The sequence below is a fragment of the Siphateles boraxobius genome, unplaced genomic scaffold (genome assembly GCF_051911475.1).
Source record: "Siphateles boraxobius isolate OS27281-9 unplaced genomic scaffold, OSU_SipBor_1 97, whole genome shotgun sequence".
NCBI lineage: Eukaryota > Metazoa > Chordata > Actinopteri > Cypriniformes > Leuciscidae > Siphateles > Siphateles boraxobius.
The window spans coordinates 268,177-284,911 of NW_027509227.1; the positions used below are offsets into that span (position 1 = coordinate 268,177).

The window sequence follows — 16,735 nt, forward strand, 5'->3', positions numbered from 1 at the left end:
TTGGTTTGAAGAAACTATGTTCCACTACACACATATCTCCAAGTGAGTGAACTTCTAACATATATTTTATTGGACCAGTAACTGTAATTGGATCTTAATAATTTTAAAGGGAAAATGCATGTCAGAATCGTACAGAATATGTGTTTTCCTGCAGAACATAGACGCGCTGTTGCTTTTCTTTATTTTCTATAATTTAGTAATATTGTTATTAACCACATTAAGGCAGTTTAGATTCAAGAAGTTTCTAAAAAGTGCATCTTGTGTAACAATATACGCATGAAAATAAAAATGAGTAATTGATTCAATCAATCTCTCTCCAGCAGGGTGAATTCTGTAGTTGTCAGTTCATGCTTGTGCATATAACGTTATGTATCTAATACAACTACATTTAAGTTACAGACTTTGACTATGTACATTACTCTCCCAAAAACATACAAATAAGTGTGTATGTTCTTGTGATTTACCATCAGTCCTCCTCGCAGCTGGTCCAACAGTCTCCTCTTTATCACCCTGACCTGATCTGGTCTTCTTGAATATGTTTCCAGCTCTTCGAAGTAAGGAGAGACACTTTCTCTTTTTCCTCTTCTTGACTTTTTCCTCACCTACTGTTTGTGTATGATGTGTTTCCTTTGTAGTGTCTGATTGCTGTTGTAGTGTACAGTCCTGTAAACTGATTACACTGACACAATCACTCGCACAACAACATGAAATGTGTTGTCCCATGTTTAAAGTATTAACTGAACTGCAGAAGAATTAAAGTGAGCAAAGGCAAAGTGATGCAGAATGAGCCTTTATATACCGTGACGTAACGTTCTAAAAGTACCCACTGTGACGTCACGACTGGTCGTGATTTCGCTCTGTGGGCGTGGCTTCCGCGTATGTGGTTTTTAGAGTGCCGTTGAAAACATTATTTAACGGCTCTGGGTTTTTACTGTAGGCTACTTTTAAGGAGGAACAGTCTAAAGATTTATTCGGGAAACCAATGCTTTGTCATCCATTGGTGTTTCACGTCCTTTCCAGGTAAGAATGGCTTAAGATTCGAGGTGTACATGTGAGGTGAATCTAGCATTAGGCTAATTAAAACACGTCATTCAGTCATCAGTCGAGCGAGCTCGTGTAGCTACACTGATTAAAAACAAGATACTCTTTGTGCTACAATCGCGTTAAAACGATACAATAATTAAATGTAGTTTGTTAATTCATTGAATATCACAAAAAAAACATGAATCCAGTCAAATAACTATTGTCTTAGTTGTTTTTAAGGACTGTAGGCTATTAGCCTAACGTTACTGCCAAACTGTACTTAAGTTAATCTGTGCCCAGATATATTAACATGGTGCAATACAGTAATACAGCTGTCAAACTTTATCAAAGTAATAAGTGTTACTGTATGCAATGCTTTTAAGAATATTAAACAAATGTGACCACTTACAGTATGAGTTTGTCAAGCAGAAGCTCTCTGACATGCATCACTCGCTATGCGTTTCATGTTAATAAAGAAAAATTAGACACTAGACATTTTGTTCCCAAATGTCCTTGAATTTTAATCTCATTACAGATGTAACATTTGGAGCAGGATGCTTTTTATTGTATTGGTTGCGTGCCTGTAATAATTGAACTACGGATGTGCATGTGCTTCTCATTATCATGCGGAAAATGTTCCCTAAAGCTGCATGTATTTATGGCGGGTTTTTTTGCTCTTGGTATATGTTTTGTTATTTAATATAGGCCTAGTTTCATTTATTTTTAAGTAGGATTAAGATATATTTGGGACCACCACTAAGTACAAGCAGACATGTCTGAATATTGCAGGTCTAAATTCCCAAATAAAATATGCTAAATGGTGCACTTGAATTTAGTAAAAATCGCTGACAAACTGAAATATGGGGATTTCATTTATGGCCAGACTCATTGTCAAATAACCAAAAACAACAACATGCATGACTTTTTCTTAAATATATGCCAGCGTTTCCTCAGCAGTGACTGAGACATATTAGGCTACTGGACATTACAATACTAATATTTACTGAAGATTATTTCTGTCACGTAATTAAAAAAAAAGTAATTGTGACTTTTCCCTCACAATTCTAGAAAAAAACACACACAAAAAACAAACAACTCAGAAAGTAGTAAGAATGAGAAGATATTTGCCATATTACCCTTAATATTTTTTTAAATTCTCTGGCAGAAATAATCTTCCATATCTATGGAAGTCTTCATTTCTTTAATGTTCAAATGTGAAACCATAGAGCTTTTAATTTGTCAGAAAACTGCAGAAAGACCCTAAAGCTACTCTTTTCTTGACCGCAATTTTATAAATGATTCTCATGACAAATTTGAGAAGATGGTTAGCACATATTGCATATTCAAATTCTCAATCTTTACTTGCATTTTCTGCTTGGCAAGTGTTTATTTCAGACCCTTTCTGAAATACTACAGGTGTCCCGTACACAGCCAGTAGAACAATATGACCAGGGACAGCTTTGATTTCTTATTCAGACCTTAATTCACATTCTTTAAGCTCTTATTCTTTTCTCCTGTGTTGTGATGTACTGTATATCCAAGTGCAATGGCATTTGGAACAAGAATGTTTGGCAGGAACTGATTGGATGGTTGTGGTTTGCTATTGGCTGATCTCATGTGAGTGACAGGTTCTAGCCCCGCCCTCGTCATCAGAGAAGAGAAGAGATGCTGGAATTTAAGATTACCAGGAACAGGAATTAAAAATAATGTGCATGGAAAAATCACTTATGATAAATACTGCAATATTCCAAAAAAAAAGTATATTTTGATTTCATGGTGACTTTTAAATTACACCTTTATTTAAGATTTGTCTAAAATAGAAAACTCTTAAAATAATCTCTAGTAAAAATCCCTCCTACTATAGGAGCTCAGCTGGAAGTCCACTGGTCACCCAGTGTGAATACACCGCCAGAGAAGCACACGGGGAAGGGTTAGCAACTGCATCTGTATTAGTATTATCAGCCACTGGGGAAGGAACAGACATGAGATAGTAGCCTGGAGAAGAAGAAGCCGTTCTCTCCTCCTGAACGGCAGATTCACTCGAGCGAGGAGTTGATGTGATCTCCATTGCAGTGCTGGGCTCTGGGTCAGGTACGGGTACGGGTTGGGTTGTCAGGCTGGACACTTTCTTGCGTACGGCCCTCATTGTGATGGGGATGGACATGCATCTGGGAAAAAACAAAAAGAGGGTGAATGAGGATTCAAAATAAGCTGTAGTTAGGGACAAGGCTCGCTTTGAAACACATTTTTTGTTTTAAACGTCATGAAATCTGTGACTACTACACCCGTGCATGTAGGTGAAAGCAATCAAACTAGCCCAAATATTTAGTAAACATGGCAGGTCTGGAGGATGTGAAGAATGTTTCGAATAAGAGCCGAGTTCTGGAAACAATCTCATTTTGCTGAAAATAAATAGTTTCCCATTCAAAAATGATTCTGTCATCAAACCAATAAGACTTTGTTCATCTTCAAAACACAAATAAAGAGATTGTTAATAAATCGTTTTAGCTTCATTACCCGAAGTGAATCAATCAAAAACTAACTTTACAGCAGCTCTAGAATAAAGTTATTGTCTAGCTAAAGCCAAAACAATCTGTTACTTTAATTTCCTGTTATTAATGTAAAGCTGCTTTGAAACAATCTGTATTGTTAAAACTAAAAGCGCTATATAAATAAAGGTGACTTGATCATTTCTGATGTGCTCTATATATGTGCATTTGTCAATGATTATATACGTGCAAACAATTCTAAAATAAATCTGCTCGTCACAAAACACTATGATCGGGTCTTATCAGAAATGGGTATTAAACTATTCCACTCGTATGCATTTCCTTATGGACTTTTTGAAACATCAATGTTTTGGTGGAAATGGACTTTCAATGGAGGGACAGAAATCTCTCAGGTTTCATTAAAAATATCTTAATTTGCATTTCAAAGATGCCCTTGTTCCAAATACTTTTGTTCAAGTACCTGATGGCAATTCTAATTTTTGGTTGAACCATCCCTTTAAGTATTGAGTATGGTTAAAAATACAGAGTTTTTCACATTTGCTTTAACAGTTTCTAAATGCAAAATGACATCACCGTAATTAGTGAGCATGTGGAGTGTTGATGCAAACAGCAAAATGTTGCACGTACCGCATGAGGACTCGGGATATGTAGTCATCCAATTTATGATCCACAAAATCAGGCATCAGAAGTCTGCAGCTCATCTGATGAGAATCCACCACCGTCACCTGAACTAGTGCAGTAAACATGACATGTTCAATACTATACACATGCTGATTGTTTCCACAGGATGTGTTAAAGTCCCCCTGTGGTGAAAGTCAAGCTTTTAATGTTGTTTGTGTGTCTATGTGGTGTTTTTAATATGAATCTTCACATGGTTTGGCTTAAAGCATAAGTCGACAGCATTGCTGAGTATTTTCTGCTTAAAACTGCAGTGAACCAAAGACAGTCTCAAAAAACGCGGTTTGAAATCGCTGGTGTTTCTGACGTCACAAACTACCTTGTAACCAATCAGATCAACGTGTGATCGTCAACGCGTGGATCTCTGAGCTGAGTGAGTGAGTGGAGGCGGGGCTTATTTGCATATTCATAAAACCGCATATACTAAATGAGGCGAGGGTGTCGAGTTACATTCAAGGCATTTTAAGACATAGAATTTTTTTTCAAGGAAAAAACGTTTAAATATGTCATTTTGGTGATCAAAGATGAGTTTTAAGGGATACAGTTATTTACAGGGGGACTTTAAGAACTAATCCATTAAAGGTTCTCTGAGTAACCCAACATGGTTCTTCTACGAAAACCCTCTTTTGAAGAGTGTGTGATTATACTGTAGGATCTTTGTGGAGGTGGGGCTCATTTGCATATTCATAGCACCGCATATATTAAATGAGACAAGGGTATCAAGTTACATTCAAGCTATTTTAAATTTAATGTAATTTTGGTGATCAAAGATTAGTTAAGGGATAAAATTCTTGACTACAGGGGGACTTTAAAATAGATGCAAAACAGTTAAATTAGCACGCAATGAATTCCCTTAATGTTTGCCTAGTGAATCCACTGTACATCATCATTCATAATAACCGCCCAATGTGTGTAAGGGTGCTTACGAACAGCCAGGTGGCTGCTACCGTCAAGGCTGAATGTAACAGAAAGGCAGTGGTCTGATTCTGGAAGGACCTCACATCTCAGGTCAAACTGTAAGCCAGCATCTACAGTATATGAAAAAATGAGAATCGTAAATTGCGCAGATGAGTCTGAGATGGCTAGGAGAATGTGTTGGCCGTCTACTACCAGCTGAATGCATGAATAAGATGCATTAAAAATAACCTATGTGATGGTTGTGGTTTCTGAAACAGCTTTCGAGTAGCACATTGATGGCCGACTGATGGCGAAGGACGTTTAGTAGGGCAGGAACGTGGCCGGGGTGATGGAAGGGGACTGTGTGAATTAAGGCTCCTTTCCATGATTCGCGGCCCCATTCGGCCCCGGGGAACACATAACTGTGGTACTCAGAGGCAGGCAATGGCTGAGAAATGTGAAAAGACGACAACCAAGGAAAATAAAACACAGCAAATCAATGAAGCCGTCCCAAAATAAACACTCTTCTAGCAGCAAAGAATGACAAGTACAAGTCAATGCAAATAACACTTTGCAACAGTAGCCAGTAATGGACAAAACAACAGTTCTGAATATGCAATAAAGAGAGTTATCATGGCTAACAGTTGTTTATGTAAAGTATACCACAACAAACTGAATCCCATCTGTCCAGGAGATCTGGGAGTTCTGCTTGATGAGAAGTTGAGGAAGAGGCTCCATCTGCAGGTCTTTCTCAGACATAACCCCATCTGAGTAACGTTAGGAGACTGGTTACTTGTTCAAAAACAATGCATTGCTTATAGAACAGATCTCAGGGTATAATGCACCTGTGATTGTGCCCATATTCTCTATGAAGGAGCTAAGCATGGGTAACGGTGGCTGTAGTTTGAGAAGAAAGGTGGCAGGGAGTAATTCTGAGCAGGAGTCAGTGAGCGGCTGAAACACTGGAAACCTACAGCACAGAAAAATAAATCTTGCACCATTCATTCTTCTCTCTATAGAGCTAAACTAGAGTTAAAGGAACTGGCACCTGGTCACTGCATGCAAATCCGTTAGCTATCCGATCGTGAAAAAAACAGATTAACTAACAGCTTTCTGCATCGCAAAGCCTCTTTTGGTATTATTGCATATAAATTTGTAGGAGTTTCCCTTTCAGATGGAAAATTTAAGGGAGGAGAGTATTTAAATGAATCATGCAAGGGGATTTACTAAGGTTTGCGCTAGTCAATTTTCTTGTATTTGCCCCATTTACCACCCAAAATAAGCAGACACTAATTTGCGCTGCTCTTGGTAGATGGCGTTGGCCATGATCCGGTTGCATCGGTTTTCTTGAATATGCGTGTCGTCAGTAGATCACGCGCAGATGCGCGGTTAGCAGTTATAGCCACGGACTCCGCGGATAAACCGCAGATCGGGCGGATGACGTGACGGAAAAAATATTTTAATTAAATTCGGGCGGGTGGCGGGCGGTTTCTAGTCTCGCGGCTGTCATCAGCAGTGCCTTGTATCAGCGGATGGCGGGCGGGAAAATTGGTCAAAAACGTTGGTGCGGATGGATGGCGGACGGATGATGAGTTTTGTGATGCGGTTGCGGATGAAATAATAGCCCTTCCGCGCATCTCTAACACGCAGAACTTTACACTCCCATCTGAGCTGTTTTGGTTTTGCACTTTCATGCTAATTTGTGGTTTAGTAAATCTTGCTTAAATGCCCTCCAAAACATTTGAGACTTAATTTAAATTGGATCACTCAAACCACTTCAGAAAGGGGTTCGAGATGCCCTCCAAACGAAACTGGATTGCTGTTGTTGAAGCCATTTAGTATCTTTTCAGCAAGCTGACGCGCAACACACAATCATCTTCATTAACAGACTCAGAGCTGTAAAGAGTACCTGAAAACAATAAGTACAGATAACTTACAGCAAAAGGTACTCCTTTACAAGTCACCAATTCCAATATGACTTGAGTGAAAGTCTTAGAGTATCTGATTTTAACAGGAATTAAATATTTTAATCATACTGAACATAGGCTCGAAGATGCAATAGTCATCAACACCTAAGAGGCACGCTAGTGAAAATAAGAAAATTGATTTGTAACATGAGATGATATGTTTATTTTCTAAAATCAAACTAAACTCCTAAATATTGCAATAAAGAATGGTCGACAGCCTCTTAAACATCTACAAACTCAAGTCTCAGTTAAGCTCAAGTGCACAAAAAGGCCATGAGTAAACCAATATGCTTCAAAAAGGTCTCATCAATAAAGTGGATAAATAAAATAATGTTAAGTAAAACTAAATAGTCATGGATGTGCTGGTTTCGGCCTCATCATGACCTCATCTTCTAAATCAAACGCATGCGATTTGATTTGAAATTATCTGATAAAGAATTTATTTGGGGGGAGGACGAAGAAGGGTAGAGGACACGATACGGACGATACAAACATACACACATACATACACACTTGGACTTACATTAATACCTGGTCACTTTATCACTTTAACACTGGACTCAACACTGACACTTTTTAAAATAATGTATGGTCTTTTTTTATTTTTATCTACTATTCTCCTTCCTCCTTGCTAAAACTGCTGCTTGAATTTTTTATTTCCTTGCAGGAATCAACCCAAAGGATTAATAAAGAGAAGTCTAAGTCTAAGTCTAAATAAAAGCCCATATGTTGCTTTCGTTGATGTGAACTTTCATGTTGCGTGGGAATTGAAGATTCGATTTATATGTGTTTTGCAATCTTGTGTCAACATCAGATCATAAAAAACGCATGAAGTGACCAGGTGTAAATGACTGTACCATTGCATTTCCTTGGCAGACTCGACTTGAACCTGTGTTAATAATACTTATTAACATGATCTGTAGTGCTGCCGGGTTTCATTTCTGATTTGAGAGAAACTCTCCAGTACTCACCCGAGAGAGTCGACCTGTGGTGGAGAAGAGATCAGCGACTCGATCTGCAGTCTGTGGCTGGTGTCACTGTTTCCCACCATTACCAAAGCAATCCGGCCACTACTGACATCACCTAGATTGAATTCAACACCACACGAGCACAAGGCTTACACACCGGGATCATAAGAGTACTCATACTTGACTCAATGCTCTGCATTGCATCTAAACATTACATTAATACTTGTGCTACTTGATATTTTATAATAGTTAGGGATGCACGATATATTGGCCGATATATGTTCATTTTTAATGTTATCGTTATCGGCCCAATAAGAAAATTTGCCCTATATATTAAAGCCAATAAATAATGGATTATTTCCTTCAGCTGAGGCCCTTCAGATGCGGATTGTTCACCATTAAGCGTTTGAATTGCTTGAAATCACTTCAAGAAGGAAAATACAGTCAAGTGCAACGCGAGTCTGTCATATAGGCTACATAACATTATAATGAGAACATCATTATAATTGTGTGCTTGGGACATGGCTGTTAATGGTGACTTGTTTTGTAATCTCAAAAATGACATAAAAATTTGGATTTAGATTCATCGGTTATCGGCTTTCAAATATAAAGAATTATCGGTATCGGCCAAAATGTTCATATTGGTGCATCCCTAATAATATTAAAAATGTAAGCTACTTTGAAAAATGAATAAATACTATAACAGTATATAAATAATATTTAACGCTGCATTAGAAGTTTTAATACCCGTGTCCGACAACCCCATGAGAACATCTAATGGACTTATGTAGTACTCGACTGTCATTGGAGTCCCTGTGAGGAAGATGGAGTAAAAGTACGCTTTAATATTTATAATAAAACATGCTGATCCGACAGTTTTTCCCTCGCGTACCGTCCCTGCCCGGCTGGACGTTCCCAATCCTGCCGTTCATAATGAGGTCAACGTGGAGGTCACTTTCTCTCAAAGATCTACAAGTATAAGAGGCATTGTTCATCACTTTATACAATGATACTCTCATCTTGAAACATGTGTTGGTGCTAGTTTCCCTCACCTTGGTAGATGGGATATTTTGAAGAGATCAGTTTCCAGGAACCGAAGAGCGGAGTAGATTTTAGCCTTGACATCACTGCAAGAACACATCATAATCAGAGAAATATACAAATAGTATAAATTCTCACCTCCTAATCAGATGCCAGAAGGCAATACCTGTCTCCTTGGATGTTGTAAAAGGAGACAAGATCATCCAACTTTAGAGAGAACTCTTGAAATCTCTTCATCCTGTGGGAATACGAGAACCATTTTTACTCCCACTCTAAAAAGGATATATTTATTACATGTTTCTCTTGAAATAAAGAACATTTCTATTTACCTTAACAACTGAAGGAGTGATGGACTGGACTAAAAACAAACAAACATAAAAAAACACATGAATGCAGCTCACAGAATCTCTCCCGCTAGGCTAATGACAGGTACACGAAAGCGTGCGCACATTACACCGATTTCGTCTTCACTCCAATGGTTGCCGTTTCTGTATAGAATATAAACTTTTATTGCTTGTTTTTAAATCCTAAAATGGTTTGGCACCAACATATCTTGATTCCTTAGTGAACTGGCATACATCTGACAGATCCCAGTCACTTCTGATTCCAGGATCCAGATTAAAACTTAGCGGTGACCGCGCCTTCTCGATCGCTGCCCCGAAACTGTGGAATTTCATTGTTAAAAACTCATCTTTTAATTCTTCTGGGCGTTGAGTCATATTTGTCTGTTGTTGTGTTATGCTATTGTGATATCTTTGTATTTTGATATTACATTTTATTATCTCTATACAGCACATTGGGAAACTGTAAAAAAAATTCTGTTAAATTTACGGTATATAAACTGGTGGCCAGAAATCTACCGTATAAAATATGGAAGCAACATTTTAGGTTTTACAGACTTAACTTAAAACAGCATATTTCATTATCTGATATAATGTTAATTTAAGAACCTATTGATGTATTAATACCTGTTTTGAGTCACACGATGAATCAAAGCTCATCACAAACAGCGATCCCACAAGTAAGATATCAGTATCATTTAGAAGCTGCACAGCGTGATTCACACAAACCCTAAACACCATCATGGTAACACATGAAATTTTAAAAATGCAATAAACATTAATTGTAACATAAAACCCTTATGTACATAACTGATTAAAAAAACTATGAAGAAACATAGTAATTCCAACAAAAATACATCAAATGTGAAGTGTCACGCAGGGAATTGTGGGAATGTCTATTTACGTTTTTTCACTGTAAATTATACAATGACTTTTTCTTTTTCGCTTCCAAAAACTGTGATTAGATCTAGTAGTTCTGTGACTACGATAAGATCCATCACAGTTATTCACCGTATAAAGAACAGAAAATTTGTTAACCAATTCACAGTTTTTCACTGTAGCATTTTTACGGTATTTTACCGTTAAAATCACAATTTTTTACAGTGTACGATAAACCAAAAGAATAAATTAAACACATTTCGGAGCCCTGTCTCACCACCGGAGTTTCGCCGTGATGGGCCGTCCGCACGTCTTCCACTCGTCCTCCCGGGAGCAGAACCACCTCGATGTAAAACAGGTCTGAGGTCAGATAGCACACCGTCTCTGTGGGGCTCAAATGTGACCCCAATCTACAAACACCAGGAGTTAGTCAGCGTCACTGACAAGAGCATACTTCTAAGGAAGTAACAGCAATGGAATATGATAGTGATCCAAGAAAATATTGACACAGTATTACATTGGGAGGCATGCAAACAAAGACGATTATGCCGATACAGTCTGAAAAACAGCTTCAATTCAAAAAATCAATTCAACACAAGTGTATGTTCTACGTTGATATATATATGTATAGCGGAAATGACTGTATTCAAACAGGTTTCCCAGAATAATCCCTCCTTCTGCCATTGGTTGTACATATGGATGGGCGATCTGATGATTTTAAATCGTAATCGATCTTGATGACGTCCAAGGTCTACTTTTCAAGCGAATCGTAGATAATGTGATCTATTATGTCCTCGTAATAATGTTAAAGTCCCCCGTAGTCAATTTTATCCCTTAAAAGTCATCTTTGATCACGTGATGGACATATTTAAACGTTTTTTTTCCTTGGAAAAAAAACCACGCGCCTTAAAATATCGAATGTAATTCGACACCCTTGTCTCATTTAGTATATGCGGTCCTATCAATATGCAAATGAGCCCCGCCTCCACTCACTCAGAGATCCACTCGTTGACGATCACACGTTGATCTGATTGGTTACAAGGTCGTTTGTGACGTCAGAAACACCAGCGATTTCAAACCGTGTTTTTGAGACTGTCTTTGGTTCACTGCAGTTTTAAGGAGAAAATACTCAGCAATGCAGTCGACTTATGAATTTACACATGGTTTGTCTTAAAGTATATTAAAAACACCACATAGACATATAAACAACATTAAAAACGTGTCTTTCACTACAGGGGGACTTTAAAACACAGCAATGACTGCCTACTAGATGGCTGTGTGCTGACAGGCCGAATTACTCATGTGAGTTTCATGCAAGGTAATGCATTTGAAAAACTGTTCAGGGAACTACACTAACATTTTCCACTGGTGGCACTTGCGCTACTAACTTTTTCAGTTACTAGCGCAAAACATGATTTGGTCGCACAGATTATTTATATAGTAAGCCGCTCTGGATAATAATGACCAATAGTGAAACTGTATTGCATACAGATGTGCTTTTTATTTTACTCTCCATCTTTTAAAACACATGCCTTCTTGTTTTCTTTAAAAATGGTTGGGATAGATTTACTGCAATAGAAAATACAGTAGCCTACACAATAAAGTGCTAAATTAATTTCTTTTGGATTTCACCATGCTATGGTTGGCACAGATGGGCAGACTTCTGAACTCTTAAGGAAAAGTAAAATAAATATAATATGTCATTGTGAAGCTTCAATGATTCGTGTTTGAATTGTTTTGACGCAGTTACAAATTTGGACAGTCCTGCAATTGAAGGCCCACGGAATTTACAGTAGTGCTGCACGATATTGGTAAAAAAATGACATTGCGATATTTGATTTTTCTGCGATATATATTGCGATATAAAAACAATTTCACCAGATGACTTGAATAGCTCTACTTGGAAAGAATGAATCATTCTAGAATGACTCTTGAGTTCAGTGTTGGACAGATCAGTTGTTATTTTAACCATTCATTAAAGTGAATCGGTTCAAAGGAGTCAGTTCGCGAATCGGACGTGTCATTAACGGACCACGGCACACGTTGTGTGATTATCCAGGCAGTTTAGGACATCGCACAAGATTTGTCTCAACACAGAAAACATTTCATCACCAGATAGATTTTTTGTTTTGTTTATTGAAAGAGTGGTTTATGCCATCTGAATGTGTGGAAAGCTTTTCAGAGAAGATGAGGCAACGTTATTTTAGCACAATTCACAACCAGTGGTAGTTCAGAAAAAAAAAACTTCGGTCTTCCGACCTTTTACCATCGTGTATTCTCAAAGATATTCAGTCAACTCAATTCATTATTATGAGCGAGGGAGGGAGAGATAGCGCGCGCGCGACTGGGGCTTTCACTCTCTCTGCTCGTTCTCTCAGTTAAACAAGCGCGAATCCGCGAAGCCAACTTGATGTGTTGAATGCTCAGAGCGCGTTATAAAACGTATTCTTAAAATACACATTTCTGTTTTAATAAATGCTCATAGTAAATCATAGCATATTGCCTAAAACATTAGGTAGGTACAAAAATAATCAAACGGTGATACATTTGCGACCCATTAAAAATTAGGGTCGCAATGGCATTTCAAAAGGTCGCATATGCGACCATTTTGGTCGCAGTGTAGTTCCCTGCTGTTTAACAGCAGTAGGACCGTACGATGAATCATATTTTAGTTTCGGTTTAAATTTGGGCTCCTAACAATTATGAAAACTTGATAATCAAGAATACATGATTATTGTCCTCATCCTTTCCTTTAAAGCGGTGTGCTTTCACCCCTCCTTAAAAGCCTAAACTTAACATCCACATCAGTTATGTAACGTGACTGTCGTAAAATGATGTGAAATGCAGTCTACTGCGGGACTGCTTTATTTTAAAAAGAGATATTAATTTAGATAAGTCCATAGGCATATTATTTTATATTAATAATACTCTGCACATTCTCGATAGTACATCTCAAAATTGGAAGATCGCGATTCAGATCGTGGATCGCAATTGTTTGTTATAAGATCGTGATATTAAATTTAGGGATCATCGCCCTCCCCTAGTAGTTCACCAATAATACTGCCTCAAATTTGCAGCTTAAGTAAGCAACATTTTCCACTGCAAATGATCTGATGTTAATGCATAAAAATGTAATCTGAGTGCAATATGTCCATGGCATGTAGGAAACGTACAAACCCTCTTTGTTTGGCAATCATCTCTAGCCTGGACACCATGCCTGTCAAGGAGGACACTACAGACAAAACACACAAACAACCAAGAATCTATAAGAGAAATATACATTTTAATCAATAACTGAACTATATCAGTCTAATTCAAGGACATCCTCACCGTTGAGCGCCTCATTGATCTTCTCAAGACATTTTGTGATCGGCTCACAAACTCTCCCGTCTCCTTTTGTTTTATCCTACAATGAAAAATATTCCTCCTGCTAGTTTCACCACAGCAAAACTGAGAAATGTTGAAAAGCCCTGAGGAATGACCTTTTCAGACAAATATATAACCCCAAGTGTAGCATGCAGTGACTTTCCAACCAACTAATACCATTATGCACTGTACAGCTGCTCAGAGAAAACACAGATTCATCATCTTTCTGGAGACGGACCTGCGGTTTGCATATTCTTTTGGCAATCCACATTAGTCATAAGCTCCACATCTGGAATAGATTTGGAAGGTTGTGCGCACACATAATGGCAAACGTCTGAGGGTGATGCCTGAGAGACCCAAGTTTGGACTATATTTGGCTAATGCACAATAAATGACCCAACCTCGACCTCTTCCATATCATATCATCCTGCTTTAAAATGCACATATATATATATATTAGAGAAAGTTACGTGACATGTAGCCAAGTATGGTGTCCCATACTTGGAATTTGTGCACTGCATTTCACCCATCCAAGTGCACACACACAGCGTGAGTATTGAACACACACACACACATTATGAACACACACCCGGAGCAGTGGGCAGCCGTTTTTGCTGAGGCGCCCGGTGAGCGATTGGGGGGTTCAGTGTCTTGCTCAAGGGAACCTCAGTTGTGGGTAATGAGAGTGAGGCCCCGTTTTCCCTTTGTTTACATGCAAACGGTGAATTCGCCTCTGAAAACAAATCTTTCTAAAAACTCCGGCCAGAGTGGAGATTTTGAAAAACTTCGTTTGTACGTCTGCATGCAAACTGAGAAAAACTGAGTTTTAGGCAGCCGACGTCACAGTATGCGACAGAACTTGCACCTGCGTCAAAACCGCAACCTCTTTGTTCAAAAGAGAAAGAGATTTGTTGCCGTTTTCGGGATTCTGATTGGCTAACGTGGGCTTGAGCTTCTCGTTACACTGCCACCTACAGGTTTGACATGCTCTTGACGGCATATACACGGGTTCGTGCAAACAAACACTTTTCTGAAAACTGACAGGTGTGCACAACGTTATTTTAGAAAACGGAGAGGGAGAAATGTCCGTTTATGAAAATGGCCGGCCACGTGTAAACGTAGCCTGAAAGAGAACACTGTTCATTCACTCCCCCACCTACATTTACTGCTGGTACTGAGACTCGAACCTACGACCTTCGGGCTACAAGTCCGACTTTCTAACCATTAAAGGTTGTATCAGCGATTTCAGGCCCAAAAAAGGCCCAAACATAAATGATCACATTCATCTAATCTTTCCTAACGATCCGGTAGCTGCCCGCCCCATAAGCAGGCCGTCAAAAAAAACGCGACTCTGTAGGCAGCCTAGGCTCTGAGATCTGCAGACAAAAACAACTGGGTTCACCAACCACCCAAAACCAAAATAAATAGTGTTCCAACTTCCAACCAATCACCGACAGGGGGTGGGTGTTCTAAGGTTTTGCGCTCGTGCACGGCTGCACGCGAAGTTGGAGCTGAAGAAGAAGCCACCATCTATTATATCAACGTACAAGAGAAATTGAACACGCCTGAGTCAATCCCCAAGAGGAGGAGGAGGATTAGGGCGAGGGAATACAATCGTGTTTATTCAAAGACACAAATAGTTATCGCTATCGGGAAGACTTTAGAAAGGTGGAGAGAACCTAAAGAACTGAATATTTTTAAATCGGATGCCGAGGTTGCACTGTTTCTTCTGGACAGGTGAGTAGCTGCTAGTGCTGACTTTTTTGGATGTGAACTGTGTGTGACATAAGTGACACCTAGCTAACGTAAGCGAAACGGGAGGGAGCGGCGAGCTAACTTGGTTTGTTTGGGATCTCGCTTCAAACACAAACAGAAGTGACGTCACCCACAATCGCTGATACAACCTTTAAATGTACGGAAGCTTGTTTCCATGACAGAATAAAAAATAAGAAAGGCAATTGCGACTTTTTTTCTTGCAATTAATTTTTTTCTCTCAGAATTGCGCGTTTAAATCTCACAAATCTGACCTTTTTTTACTTTATAACATGCAATTGTGAGTTTATATCATGCATTTCTAAGAAAAAAAGTCAGAATTGCAAGAAAAAAAGTCAGAATTGAGAGTTTAAGCCTATATCTCACAACTCACAATTGTGAGTTTATATCTTCGATTCTGACTTTATAAATCGCAATTCTGACTTTATAACTTGAGTTAAAAAGTCACAATTAGCCTACTTTCCTTTTTTTAAATCATTATTATGTGAGAGAAACAAGCTTCCATAGAAATGACACAATAGTGAATAATTTACAGAATTGTATTTTTTGGGAGTAGTATTTCTCAAAGGCAGATTTCTTACCATGCATCTTCGGACCAGTTGCATGGTCTCATTCCAAGATTTATCAGCATATTTGGACTTCAAGGCAGACATTAAAGTTTTGGTCTTCATACTTGCAGAAGCTATGAAGGTGACAGACCAGCAGTGAACAACTGTCTCAGAATTGTTGTTGTATATTTTATAATAATAAAAAACTCTTAAACTTGCCAAAGCCGTTAGTTTTCTGGTCTTTCAGTTGTTGTTTTTTTTGTATTTTATTTTTGTATTCTTTATTTATTAAACATTTTATGTGTATAACTATTTACAACAAAGCCCAAGATCCGCCCAGAATCATAAGACTAAACTCTTTAATCTTGTTGGGGTTTGGACCATAGGTTTGGACACTTGCCATCTGAAGACCAGCTTAGACAGTAGACTAAATAATTTAGAGCAGCTTATTAAACCAACTATGACCAGCAAGGCAATTTATGCTGGTTTAATGTTTTTTTTGTTTGTTTATTTTTTCAAAAAGAATTATGAGATTTCACTTTACCGCGTTCGCTCTTTGACTCCATTTCGGCCAAGACACTTGTTACTTACGTTTAGACTGCTGTTCAATAGATTTATCTCAAGATTAACAACACATATCGTCGAGGAAAGTATTAACATAAACGTTTAAACTTCAAAAAGACTTTCAACTAGTCTCTGCAAATTAAGTTCCCGCGCGAGACTCTAATCAGCGGCGCGCAACGT

The 16,735-nt window shown here is 38.3% G+C and overlaps 1 protein-coding gene across 4 annotated transcripts; it reads right to left on the reverse strand.

The window, feature by feature from the left end:
• Positions 1-2,800: 2,800 nt before the first annotated feature.
• On the reverse strand, positions 2,801-16,727 carry med1l (mediator complex subunit 1-like). Of its 4 annotated transcripts, none has more exons than XM_077224996.1 (17): positions 16,536-16,727; positions 16,025-16,155; positions 13,635-13,710; positions 13,482-13,536; positions 10,582-10,714; positions 9,414-9,442; positions 9,251-9,322; positions 9,096-9,170; positions 8,936-9,012; positions 8,791-8,856; positions 8,047-8,158; positions 5,954-6,078; positions 5,772-5,875; positions 5,358-5,556; positions 5,142-5,239; positions 4,161-4,258; positions 2,801-3,191 (listed from the first exon to the last, which is right to left on the reverse strand). In XM_077224996.1, exons 1-17 carry the CDS (start codon positions 16,555-16,557, stop codon positions 2,882-2,884), a joined length of 1,782 nt encoding a protein of 593 aa, XP_077081111.1. In that variant the 5' UTR covers positions 16,558-16,727; the 3' UTR covers positions 2,801-2,881. The 4 variants fall into 4 exon arrangements, with proteins under 4 accessions (XP_077081111.1, XP_077081112.1, XP_077081110.1 ...); XM_077224997.1 differs by having other exon boundaries at positions 4,161-4,263; positions 5,138-5,239; positions 16,025-16,125; positions 16,536-16,726; XM_077224995.1 differs by having other exon boundaries at positions 4,161-4,263; positions 5,138-5,239; positions 16,536-16,726.
• Positions 16,728-16,735: the final 8 nt, after the last annotated feature.